Raw genomic sequence first — 13798 nt, 5'->3', positions numbered from 1 at the left:
GCAGTAAACTGGGTGAGGAGTTCTTGATCCCAGGGCTCAAAAGACAAATGGAACATTAGCAAAGCCATTAGTGTTGGGGTGGTTATTGGAACCATGGAGAAGATGACAGTAAAGAGTCTCGAACCTGGCATCCTCACTTCACCCACATTTCAACTTCCTTGGTCACCCAATTCAAGTATGGGCATTCTAGTGGTTTCTGGGATTCCTGTTTGCTCTCTATGAGTGGAGCACCCTAGTCTATCCTAATAGCCCATTTTTGCTTCTGGGCCTCCCAAAGGGGCAGTCTGGTGGAAACATCCATACGTTCCACTCAGAGCCTTTCTGGGTAATTGAACTCAGGGACCCATGCATTCAAGGCAAACACTCTACCACTGAGCTATATCTCTGCCCTGTCAGGAGTGATCATTGTTAATTAGAACCTCTTGTAAACATTGCCAGCCTTTTTTAAAGAATAGTCCATCCCCTCCGCAGCCTCCTAATGAATAGAACTTGGGCTCACAGGAATAGCCGATGGCAAAAAAAGAAAACATTCCACAATTAGATCACTTAGCCCCTCCTTCTTCAGACCCTTTCACCTTGCCAACACCTGGTATCTGCTCACCTTCTGTGGTCTGGTTACTAGGCAACGACCCATCTCCTTTGATTACTCTGCCCTACCGAGTTTCCCTGCCCTAAACTATATAGCGCCTACAGAAAATAAAATCTTGCAGCTTGATCAGCCATGTTGGCTTGCTGTCCATTTCTCTTGTCTCCTGTGCCCTCATTCCAGGTTTCTCTGGGCTAGACCTTCGTTGTGCCCTGCTGGCCAGGGCACTGACCCTGTTCAGTGTCTTTCATTCCCTTGCTACCCTTCCCTCCCCTCCAAGTTTTTGCTCACTCTGAGTTTTTCTCTTCCTCCAGTCAGGCTGTAGGTCACCATCAATGGCTGCAAAGATTGGATAGGGCAGCATTCCTTCTTCCACAGGCTTCTTTATGCTGGACAAATTAGAGTTCTCCAGCTATGGAGAAAAAGTACCAGACTGAATGGGGGTGGTTTAGTCTCCCCAAACTCGGTGGGATCTTTGTACATACTGTACTAATTCTGGAATACGCTTTCTTTCTTCATCATCTATGAAACCCATTTCCTGATGGAGTCAGTTCTCCTTCTACCATGTGGGTTGCAGGGATCGAACTCAGGTCTTCAGGCTTAACCGTAGCTATCTCAACAAACCACTGTTCATACTCTGCAGTGTAGAAAAGAGACAGAGCTCATCTACAGAGTAAGGTGGGGTACCCTCAAAGAATGAGAGTGGATAAAAGTCAGAGAGACCACTGCAGAGGAAAACAGTCTTAGGGGCTGAGAGTGAAGAGAGCTCAAATCCCTATTCACCTAGTAGAATGTTATCCCCTTCGGGCAACAGTTCTGATCTGCCTCTGCCCCCCACCGCCCAGTGCTGACCACCACCATTCTGTTCTTCATTTCTGTGAGTTTCACTATCTTAGATGCCTCAGAGAAGTGGAATCATGTCACCGGCTTGTGCCACTTAGCATAACCGAAGGGGATAGTTGTCATGCAAAGTATTACCTTCCGCCTACCAATAAAAACACACACACACAGGAAGGAAAGCAAGAAATTTCTGGAGATGATCAATGCTTAGCGCTTTGATCATGAGATAGTTCACACATAGGTGCATGTGTCCAAACTCATAAAAATGTGTTTGAAATATATATGTGTACGTTCAACAGAGTGCACATCAATAAATCTTAAAAGAAAAATTAATAAGTGAGAAGTGTGGAGAAGAAACAGGACAGAGAGGGGTCTGGAAAGATGGCTCAGAAATTGGCAACACTTATATAGCACCAGCTTCAGTTTCCAGCACCCATGAAGCAGCTAACCATTTATAAAGTCAGTTTTGAGGGATACAGTGCCCTCTTCAGGTCTCCATGAGCGCTGCATGCATGTTAAACAAATACAGGCAAACACTCACATACAAATAAAATAAAAATAATTTTAAGAGAAAGGCGAGATGGGTATGAAGGACAGAAAGGACAGTGAGAAAGGGAAAAGGAGGAGAAGGGAAGGAGGGATAAGAGGAGAAAACAATACACTGTAGGTTCCTGCTTTTCTTTGATGGTTCTGAATAGCATCTGTTCCCCTAGAAGCCACAGTCAAACAACATCATTCGAAACTTCCATTTTCTCTCTTTTTATTCCAGTCTCACAGTTCAGGCTGTGTCTGTCCCTCTGGTTTCTAAGAATGGGAGAGTATCCAACTCAACCAAACCACAGAAACCAGAAGAAACCCACTGGAGAAAGAATTCACTGTCATCTCTGTGAGGAAGGCACCCACGATGAGTTAGTTCACCCTGGCAGTCACAGACATTTGGATCATAGTAGCCATCTGCTCTGAATAGAGCTGACCACCTGATGTGCTCAGACAACCTGGGGCTGGATCCCAGAGCCAGCTGGCTAGAGGGCCTGGAGGTGACCACAGTGCTACTCTGAGCCTGGGGACAACTTTTCCCACTAAGGACATGGAGATGCAGAAAACTCCAGTCTTTCTAGGGTAAAGGACAAAATATGAATACAGGGAGAAAGAAAAGTAAATTCAAGAAAAGAAATGTCCAAGGACAGAGATGGGAAGAAAGGCATGAGGCCTTGGAGCCTCATGCCTTTGGATGGTCCTAGATGTTTCTGACAATTTCTACTTATTTTACTGCAAAAAAAGAAAAAATGAGTCAGAGTCTGATTCTTCTACTTACAACCCTGGGATATTTTTAGTCTTGAGGTAAAAGTGGCCAGATTAGAAAGAACTGAAAGAAGTTATTGGTCAAGTCTTTTGGGACCCCCTACATCCTCTTCTGGGAAAGACTTACGTCTCTCATTTGCCTGGAAACAACAAAATAGGCCCAAAAGTCAGTCATGGAGTAATTCTCCCTCCTTGCTGCCTGGATGGCTTTCTTCAGGCTCTCTCCAACTTGCCAACTGTTGTCATATCGTTGTTTTAGCTCCTCTTCCATCCCTTCCGTATTTCCATTGTTAATGTAGAACGAAGACAATGCCCTGGGAACAGAGAGAAGCTGAGGATCAGAACAGTGACCCAAGAGTGCCATTAACCCTGACTGCCCCTCTCATGCGACAAACCAGGGAAATAATAATTAACTGCCATAGAGGAAATTAGATAGGGCAAAGAAGGACTCCAGTACATGGAGAACTCATGCAGCGTGATTCTCCTATTTAACAGATAGGTCAATGAGAGCAAGATAGAAGAAATACATCATGATTTAATGTTAGACTCCAGACCAGACTGCTACCCTGCCCAGCATATAGACACAGTCAGGTACCTACTAAAAGCATGGTCTGTGAAGATCTAGTTCACTTATTTCCAAGTACCAGGATCTCTAACCTGGGGAAGTAAGTTTACATTGAAGAGGGTAAAGATAGACACGTACCCTGTTCCCCAATTGCTTTCATGATGGGGATCATGATGAAACCTCCCTCCTAGACCTCTAAGAAGGAACCTGACTCTGTCATATAAGTCCTCACTCCTGTTCAGAGACCCCACCATGTTGTCTGTCTCGTTGCTGGACTCTGAACTCTGCTGTGAACTGTGTAGATGGCATTAAAAACTGGAGGTTTGAATAAGAATATCTTTCACAGATTCATGTATTTGAAGTGACTCCCGGTTGCTGGCACCATTTTGGGGGGGTCTGAAGCCTTCAGGAGGTAGAAGCTTGCTGTAAACTACATCACTGAGGGTGAGCTTTGAGAGTTCACAGCTTCACCCCATTTCCAGATCACTCTCTCTGCTTTCTGTTTGCATTGAAGATGTAATCTCTCAGCTTCCTGTTCCAGCTGCTATGCCTCCCTACCACTACAGACTCTCCCTTTAAAACCATAGCCCCCCAAAAATACCTTATACAGTCACTTTGGGCATTATATTTTAACACAGCAACAGACAAGTAACTAATATAGTAACTTCCGATAAAGTTTTAACCCTAATAATCCATCTCAATATCCCCCTGAATCCCACCTCTGGGACTGAATCCCAAAACTACCTATGACAGTCATATAGTATTTTTTTTTTTTTGGTAAACATCTATCAAGTATGTGACCATTACATCATTGCTCGTTTGTTTTCTACTGCTGTGATAAAATGCTGACCCAAAGCAACTTTCAGAAGAATGGGTTTATTTGGGTTTTTTAGTAAATTTTTATTTAAATTAAAAACAATCTTATTTTACATACCAATCCCAGTTTCCTCTCCCTCCCATCCTCCCATGGCGCCCACCACCAACCCCTCATTCCACCCCCCCATCCACTCTCCAAGGATGGTAAGGCCTCCCATGAGGGATCATCAAAGTCTGTCCCCGTATATCTAGGGTGAGAGAGTATCTCTCCATAGGGAATGGGATCCCAAAGTCCAGAATGGGTTTATTTGACTTGCAGACCAAATTATAGCCCATCACTGAGGAAAGTCAAAGCAGGAAGTCTGGCAGGGCAAGGATTAGTGAAGAGTCCATGGAGGGATGCTGGATCTCCATGGCTTTCTCAGCCTGACTTCTTATACAACCCAGGACCACTAGCCTAAAGATAGCTAGCATTTACCTAAATTGTACTAGCAGAGGGGTGATCAGCTGACACCGTTTTTCACATTGTCCAGATCCAAAAGCCTCGGAAGTCCCCTCGGCTTCTCTTCTCTCTTCCTGTCCCTCTCTCTTCAACTTCCTCAGTCTTCCAGCAACTCTATAGCTAATCCCACTCAGCCACCTAGATTCAAGGTGGCTTTATTGGCACAGCAGGGTAGCAGTGTCAACAATGCTCCCCCCAACAGGTGGCATTGTCTGCAGTAGGCTGGGTCCTCACACATCAAACATCAATCCAGAAAATGTCCCCAAGGCTTGTCTACATGCCAGTCTGATGGCGACAATTCCTCAGTTGAGATTCCTCTTCCCAAGTGACTCTGGTCAGTGTCCAGTTACCAAAGAAACTAACCAGTAAATCACCTTCATAATTAGCCATCAAACGGAACAAGAGGATCGTTGTCAGTTTAGAGAGGGACAAAGAGTGAGTTCCTTCCTTGGCATCACACAGATATTGAAAGGGAACTGGATTTGTTTTCAGACAACCCACCATCTTAGTGCTTTATCTGATCTTAGATAAACAAACTGAGAATATGCCTGGATGGAGAGAGAACTCCTTACCAGTTCCTATAAGGAAATTTGATACCAGCGGGTTCCGTATTTTTAAGATTTTTAAAAATTTGTATCTATGTGTATGTGTGTATCTGCAGGTATATATATATGTATGCACACATATATTCATGTGCCCATGGTGGCACAATGAACCCTCATTTACTTAAGTCACATTTGTCAAGTGTTTTTTCTAACTTATTTTATTGTGTGTGTGTGAGTGTGTGTGAGTGTGTATGCATCTGTATGTACACATGGGTGTGAGGGTGCTCACAGAAGCCAGGAGAGAGTGCCTCCCTTTGCAACTAAAGTTATGGGTGTTGTGAGCCTCCTGAGGTGGGTGCTAGGACCCAAACTCCAGTTCTTATGACTAAGCAGCAAGTGCTCTTAACTGCTGAGTCATGTCTCCAGGACGGTTTAACAGGTGTTTTTGGCACAGCAATGAGGGAAAGTAATTAATACAGCATGCGATTAATATGATTAGAAATTGATTCTCCATTCAATTTAATTTTATTAACTTGAATTGCCATTCCATCCCATTCCTGGGAGGCTGAAACACATGAGAAATGAGCTTCTCTGACCTCCACACCCATGGTGTTACACACATATGCACATGAATATATACACATGTGCTCAATAAATAAACGTAATAAAATATTTAAAATGTGTATCGGTTTTCAAAGACTTGGTCTGACAAAAGGAATGTCAAATATCTGATTAATGACCTGAATTCGTGATGAAATACTCATGGATCAGACACCTTAGGGAAGGAGTCATTTTTCTTTTGGGTGTGGCCACTGATAAGTCTCCTATACCCCAGAGGATGTCCCCACACCCACGTCCATATGGAAGTACTAAATGGACTGAGTCATAGTAAAAATGGGGGGAGATATGAAGTTGGGAAGAAGGTGTGCTGGGGAGGGCCTTCCGGGAGTGGGGAATGGATATGATTAACATATACTATACAAACATATATACACATATAATTTTCAAATAACTAAAAAACTATTATTAAAAAGAAAATGCACTGGTACAATTAATGCCACTGCATCCTTTTACTTTTTTGGTGGAGCTTTTGGAAAATCAGAAGGGACAGACGTGATTCAAGTTATATTTCTATTACATAGCTCCATCTGGATGCTTTCCCTATCATAGCAAGCCTGCAAGATTAGAACTGTAATCCTCCTAACAACCCAGGAGACAGAGGTACATAGATGTGACAGCTGGGTTTATACCGCCTGAAATGACTCACTGTAGGAGTTCTGTCACCACTGTTGGACTGCAAGGCCCACCTCCTATTACCCTACAGGCAACGTCATGCTTAAGCTCTGAGAAGTCTGTAAATTCTATTTCAATAGCACCTCCTGGAGTTGGGACAGAGAAGTATGGCTCAACCTCAGGCAACAAAGAGATGATGGTAGGTAGACACTGTGTGTGTGTGTGTGCGCACGCGTGCGCGTGTGCATGTGCGTGTGTGTGTGTGTGCTTTCATGTGCATGCATGGGTTAAAAGGAGTGCACACGCACTTATGTGTGCATGCATGTAAAAGCCAGAGGGCAACATTAGGCGTCATTCCTCAGAAGCCATCCATCCACCTTGTTTTTTGAGACATGGCCTCTCTCTTGCCTAGAGAGGAGGAAGCTAACTGACTCATGAACTGCAGGGCTCCACCTGTTTCCACACACTCTCCCTGCGCCCCCCAGTGTCGAGATCACAAGCAGGTGCCACGACAGCCAGCCTTTGAAAATATGGATTCCGGGGATCAATCTCTGGTCTTGTGTTCGCACTTAGCCAACTGAATTAGCTCTCCAGCCCTCATGCTGATAATCTTGATTGTCAGCATGCCATGATTTAGAAGCACCTAAGAGAGACATCTCCATGTGTGCCTATAAGGGCATTTCAGGGAGGTGAGGAGATGCACCTAACAGTGGTTCTCAACCTTCCTCATGCTGTGACCCTTTAATACAGTTCCTCGTGTTGTGGTTCCCCAACCATAAAATTAGTTTAGTTGCTACTTCATAACTGTAATTTTGGCTACTGTTATGAATAGCAATGTAAATATTTTTGGAGACAGAGGTTTGCCAAAGGGGTGGTGACCCACCGGTTGAGAATCTAGAATGTGGGAGGAACCAATCCATGAGCTGCTGTCTTGGCCTGAATAAAAAGGGTAAAGTGAACACATGAATTCACCTCTCTGTGCTTGTTCTAGGCTTCGTTTCCATTTGTAGTTACATGTGTACAGATACCTGTGTGTGGGTATGTGCATACGAGTACAGGTGCCTGCAGGGACCAGAAAGCATAGTTCCCCTGAAGATGGAGTTATGGGTGCTTGGAACTGAACTCAGGTCCTCTGGAAGTGAAGCACACGCCATCTCTCCAGCCCCGCTTTCTGCTTCTAGAATGAAGACAGAATGTGACAAGCCGCTTCATGTTCCTGCTGTCATAGCTTCCACGCCCTGATGGATCACACTCTCTCAAACTGAGCCAAATAAACTCTTCCTTCCTTAAGTTAACGTTAGTAAGTATTTACCACAGCAACGAGAAGAATAACTAAGCCAACAGGTGGGTCTCTGAAGGGGCTGCCTAAGTGCTACATTTCTGCCATCTGCTCCTGCCAGCCACAATGCATTCTCCACGCCATTAGTTCAACAGCTTGTGTAGTTTTATCCGCTCCAGAAAAGCTACCAACACTGATTAACAATGTCTGCCTGGGGCTTAGAACCAGGTTGTTAGGCATGAGCGCTTCTGAGCCCTTCGGATAAGAAAGTCTATATGGATTTAACCCAATAGTCTCCCATAAAGACAAAAATATTATAAGGGGCTGTAGTCCAGCCACCTAAAGTGTAAATGCTTAAACTTGAAAATGCTAGAAGTGACAGGGGAAAATTAGAGTAATAGAAAGGTCAATATGATCAAAGTGCATTATATGCATTATGGAACCATAACAAAGCCCTTCCTGCTGTACAGCTGATACACAATTTCAAAGAAAACTCTCAGCCCAGGGAAGTGGCTCAGTGAGTAAGAGTGCCTGCTATGCAAGCATGGGGACCTGAGTTTGAATCCAAAACACTCATGAAAAAGTAGGTTTGGCATCTCCTATAATCAGTTAGGTAACTGCCCTAGTTGTCATCAGAGAGCCTTCATCCACTGACTGAAGGAAACAGATGCAGAGATCCATAGCCAAGCACTGGGCTGAGGCAGAGAGGAAAGGACTGTACAAGCCAGGAGGCATCAAGGGAACCCACAGAAAAAAGCAACTGGGCTCATAGGAGCTCACAGACTCTGGACTGACAAATAAGGAGCCTGCACGGGACTGACCTAAACTCTCTGCATATATGTGACAATTATGTAGCTTGATCCACTTGTGGGACTCCTAGAGGTGGGTGCAGAGCCTGCCTCTGACTCTTTGGCTGGCTTCCAGGAACCTATTCCTCACACTGAGTTGCCTTGCCCAGCCTTAATACAAGGGGAGGAGCTCAGTCCTACCTCAACTTGATACGCCAAGCTTTGATGACAACCATGGGAGGTCTGCTTCATTCGAACAGAAACAAGAATGGATTGAGGAAGTGGGGGAGGGAAAAAGGGGGCAACAGAATGGGAGGGGAGGAGAGAGAGGAAACTACAGTTGGGGATGTAAAATGAATGAGTAAATTGAATTAATAATTTTTAGAAAGTAGGCATGGATGAACATGCCTGCACCTCTAGCACTGGAGAGCAAAGACAGATGGATCCTCCAGCCAGCCTAGCCAAAATTGTGAGTTTTAGGCACTAAGAGGCCACGTCTCGAGGCAATAATGGAGGACACTTGATGTCTGCCTGGCTCGGGCCACAGCAGGCCTCCACAGGAGCATGCACAACCCAGCATCTCACATGCAGTGGCAAATCCGTGGGTGAGTCTGTGACGGTGTTTACGGAGACATGAAAATGGCAAATCCGTGGGTGAGTCTGTGACGGTGTTTACGGAGACATGAAAGTGGTAAATCCGTGGGTGAGTCTGTGACGGTGTTTACGGAGACATGAAAATGGCAAATCCGTGGGTGAGTCTGTGACGGTGTTTACGGAGACATGAAAATGGCAAATCCGTGGGTGAGTCTATGACGGTGTTTACGGAGACATGAAAATGGCATGAGAAGACACACTCTGAATGTGATCACACCATTGCCCAGGATGGATCCCGATGGAACAAAAAGAAGCTGAGCTGAGCATCAGCACACCTCCGCCTTTCTGCTTCACAAAGTGCCCATGATGCCATGCCAGACACTGCTCGCAAGCTGAGAACCAAAGGAAGCCTTTCCCTCGTTAACTCCCCTTTGTCAGGTATTTTGCAACACCAAGAAAAGTGAAAACACAACTGATCAGTGCACAACTACTACAAACCGAAATATCACACCATACAACACAAGATACACAATTGTCATCTGTCCTTTTAAGAAATGGAGAATAGGGGCTGCAGAGATGGCTCAGTGGTCAAGAGCACTGACTGGTCCACCAGAGGGCTCAGGTTCAACTCCAGTTCCAGGGGATCCAACACCCTCACCCAGACATACTGTAGTAACTAGCCCCCCATTTCAGCAGCCATGACAGGGTAGCATGTGCTTGCATGACCTTGCGGCTCCTGTCCTGGTCACTAAGGTCAGATGCCCTCCTCGTGGCAAGGAACCAATCAGAAGTTAGCTAGCTAGCTTTACGGCTCTGGGTGTGCTTTACAGTCAAGTGCACAACAGTGCCATGCAGAGCATAGCAACCGCCCTGGGAGGGCCTATGGGCCACAACAACCAGTTAGTTGACCAATCAACACAGGCTCTGCACCAAACTTGAAAGCACACCAATCCTGAGACTGTTTCATACCCCTAGATACTGCCCTTACACTGCCCTTTAAGATCCCTGTCTTGAGGTTGCTCGAGGTCTTTTTCCAGCCATCCGTTAAATAACTTCAATAAAAGACTCTTTGCTTTTGCATCGAAATGGGCCTCTTGGTGATTTCGGGGTTCAGAATTTGGGCACAATAATACATTTAGGCAAAACACTAATATATATAAAATTAAATTAGATGGAAAATAAAAGACATCACGCATTTTGTGTCTGGTGGAAGATGCTCTCATTCTGACATCAGAAAACATGGCGCACCCTCCCTTCCTCACACACAACACTTACCAAGTGGACCCGGAGACCCCTGCCAGGTATGTGACAGCATCCAACAGGCCAAGTTCTTTCATCTCACTCAGTACCCCAAGATATGCGATGTGGGCCCGCAGTCCCCCACCAGAGCCCAGGACAGCAATGACTGGAGCCTGGGCATTAGAGGAAGGACAATTAGGGCCAGTGAGCAATGTAAGGAACAAGAGGGCAGGCATCTAAGGTCCTGCTTGAGTAAGATGACACCTGTCCCGTGACAATACTCTAGCAGAGTAAGCCCATACATATTTAGCTGCCCTTCCTGCTCATCCTGGATCCGTTGAGCTGCAGAACCTAGGAACAGCAGAGACAATCTCACCAGCACAGCCCTTCACGTGCACTGACCTGGTCAACCTGGATGTCCAGCTTTTGCAGAGCCTCCAGCACCTTGGGGCTACGATTGTTCAGAGCCACCTTCTCCGCTTCCTGAAATCCAGTGGCAAAGTAAACTCCAGAGCTTCTCAGGACAAAGAGAAAAACAGGAAACATCAGGAACTTTGCAGTAAGTAAAACACAGAAATTACCTAGAGTTATGTCCTCCAAAGAGCTATCTACCAGTCGTAGGTTGCTTAGGAGCAAATGTGGTCAAGGGCTCTGAGGTTAAGATGCATGCATAGCAGATATTGAAAACATAAACCAAAGAGCAGCCAAAGGCCAGCCAAGACGGTTCTGCAGGTAAAGGTGCCTGCCAACAACTCTGATGAACTGAACCACACACTAAAGGGAGAACTGACTTCCCCAAGTTATCTTCAGACCTACACATGTGATGAGGCACATGCATGCATTCACACATATTCATACAAATAAATAAATAAATGTAATTGTTTTAAGGGGGCTGGAGTCATGGCTCATCAATTAAAAATGCTGGCTGCTAATAGCCAGGAACTAGAAACAACCTAGATGTGCATCAACCAAAGAATGGATAAAGAAAATGTGGTCCATTTATGTAACAGAGTATTACTCAGCAGTTTAGAAAAAAAAACATCATGGAATATGCAAAAAAGTAAACAGAACTAGAAAAAAATCACCCTGAGTGAAGTACACAGACCCAGAAAGACAAACATGGTATGCTCTCACTTATAAGTAAATATTAGCTGTTAAGGATAGTCACACTACAATCCATAGACCCAGAAAGGCTAAATAAAATCAAGGGCTCTGTGGGAAGGGGGGGGGGTTCATGGATCTCCCTGCGAAGGAGAAATCAGTTTTGTGGGTGGACTGGGAGCAGGTGGGGATGGGACTGGGGAGATCAGGTTGGAGATGGGTGGGCAGTGGAAAAGAACATGGAGAGACTACTGGAATTGGGTGGCATTTGGGAGTAATTTAGACATCTAGTGCAATGGAAACTTCCTAGAATCTATGAGAGTGACACTAGTGAGGACGCCTGGTGATGGAAGATATGGAGCCTGAACTGTCCATCTCCTGTACCAAGGCAAGGCTTCCAGTGGTGGGACTGGGACATCAACCCAGCCACAAAACCTTGGACCTACAACCTGTTCTACCCACAAGATATGCTAGGCAGTGGTTGCTCAGAACTTGTAGGAGTGGCCAACAAATAACTGGTCTAACTTGAGGCCCAAGCCACGAAAGGGAGACCATGGCTGACACTGCCAGGAACCACAGGCTGAATAGTCCAGAGACCTAGGATAGAACTAAGCACATCTGAGGGGGGAAAGTCAATGAAATGATCCCCAATGATATTCTGCTATACTCGTAGATTGGTTTCTAGCCCAGCCATCATCACAGAGGTTTCCTCCAGAAGCTGATGGAAGCAGATGAAAAGATCCGCAGCCAAACATTAGGCCGAGCTCATGTAGGAGCTCATAGGGAAGCCTGGGGGAGAAGAAGGTTTGTCAGATTGTCAGAGGCAGAGAGGTTGAGGATACCAGAACATGGCCTACAGCATCCAGTAAGCAGGGTTCATATCAGCTCACAGAGACTGAGGCAGCAATCACAGAACCTGCATGGATTTGTCCTAGGCTCTCTAGGCACGTATGTTGTGGTTGTTTAGCTTAGGGTTTCTGTGGGACTCCTAACAGTGGGAGTGCGGGGTGTCTCTGACTCTTTTGCCTGCTCTTGGGACCCTTTTCCTCCTACTGGGTTGCCTCCTCCAGCCTTGGGTTTGTGTCTTGTCTTATTGCATGGTTATGTTGTATATCCTGTTACGTTGTGTTCTGAAACTGAAGAGGAGTGGATCTAGGGATAGAGGACATAGTGGGGGGACTGGGAGGAGTGGAGAGAGGGAAAACTGGTTGTAATATATTGTTTGAGAGAAGAATTTAAAAAACACAATGCTTGCTGCTCTTCCAGAGGACCCAAGTTCAGTTCCTAGAACCAATATGAAGCATCTCACAACTGCTTATAACTCCAGCTCCAGAGGATCCAACACCCTCTTCAGACATCCACACATACACATACATTAAAAATAAATCTTAAATTTTTTTTCAAAGAACACACAATATCTCAGTAATAAATTTTGCCATGACATGCTGAAATACCAGAATTCGGGATATAATGACTACAAATACTTGGTGGTCTTCAGTATTTTCAGGGTCTACATATGCAAATTCAATGACCCTCTGAGGAACTTGCTGCTCCGTTAAAGAGGCACATACATCTTCAGGCGGCCACTATCTGCTGAACAAGACAGCGGAGCACCTATTCCCAGAGAACTGGCACTTACTGGGAACTGAAAGTGATTTTAAAAAGGCCAAGAGGTCGTGTGGGCTCTGAAGATACCATGATGCCTTGCACAAGGGACCAGAACACCTCGTGATATGGGTGTCTGCAGGGGGGCTAGTGCTGGTCTGGGATCAATCCTCCATGGATACTGAAGAATGGCTACACTTTATACTCTGGATAGCATGGCAGAAAAGTGTTTAGTGGCTCTTAAAAATTTTGGACAGAAGCTGGCTTATGTAATCCCAGAATTTAGAAAATTGAGAAAAGAGGATGTTGACTGAGGATCAAGGCTAGCCTGAGCCTCACAGTGATGCTTGATCCCAAAAAGGCTAAAGAGAGAGATGGGGAGATGACTTGCTCAGGAAAATGTTGGCTGAGCAAGATTTGAGTTCAATCTCCAGCATCCATGTAACAAAGCCAGGCACAGCAGTGTGGACCTATAACGAGGCTACTCTGTCAGCCTAGATACATTGAGGTAGGGCCTACTGAAGACCCTACTCTATCTTTTATATCTTTCTAGTGCTGGGATTAAAGACGTGAGCTCTGTTACACTTTTAGACTGATTCAATCTCATGTGACCCTGGGTGGCCTTGAACTCAGACAGATCCATCTGCCTCTGTCTCCTGAGTCCTGGGATTTAAGGTGAATACCACTATCTCTATAGCTTGAGGCTGACTTTGCTTTCTGAATCCTCAGGCAAGCTTTAATAAATCATAAATAATATACTACCACAAGCACTTGTCTCCAAGCCCGATGATCTGAATTTGATT

The 13798-nt window shown here is 45.2% G+C and overlaps 1 protein-coding gene across 6 annotated transcripts in view; it reads right to left on the bottom strand.

Annotated features, from left to right (window-relative positions):
* The window catches only part of LOC101830126 (calcium-binding protein 5), a 62561-nt gene that overhangs the window by 36621 nt on the left and 12142 nt on the right, over nucleotides 1-13798 (bottom strand). For all 6 annotated transcript variants that reach the window (XR_005872634.1, XR_005872635.1, XM_040734468.1 and 3 more), the window contains 4 exons: nucleotides 10692-10803; nucleotides 10326-10462; nucleotides 2856-3042; nucleotides 878-998 (listed from right to left, as the gene is read on the bottom strand). Coding sequence is in view for 4 of the 6 variants with exons in the window: in XM_040734468.1 (XP_040590402.1) it covers nucleotides 878-998; nucleotides 2856-3042; nucleotides 10326-10462; nucleotides 10692-10803 (557 nt within the window). In the remaining 2 variants the exon portion in view is untranslated. The remainder of the gene's footprint in view (nucleotides 1-877; nucleotides 999-2855; nucleotides 3043-10325; nucleotides 10463-10691; nucleotides 10804-13798) is intronic.

Source organism: Mesocricetus auratus, unplaced genomic scaffold, assembly GCF_017639785.1.
Source record: "Mesocricetus auratus isolate SY011 unplaced genomic scaffold, BCM_Maur_2.0 Super-Scaffold_100038, whole genome shotgun sequence".
In the NCBI taxonomy this organism is placed as follows: Eukaryota; Metazoa; Chordata; class Mammalia; order Rodentia; family Cricetidae; genus Mesocricetus; species Mesocricetus auratus.
This window is presented reverse-complemented; position numbering and strand designations above follow the sequence as displayed.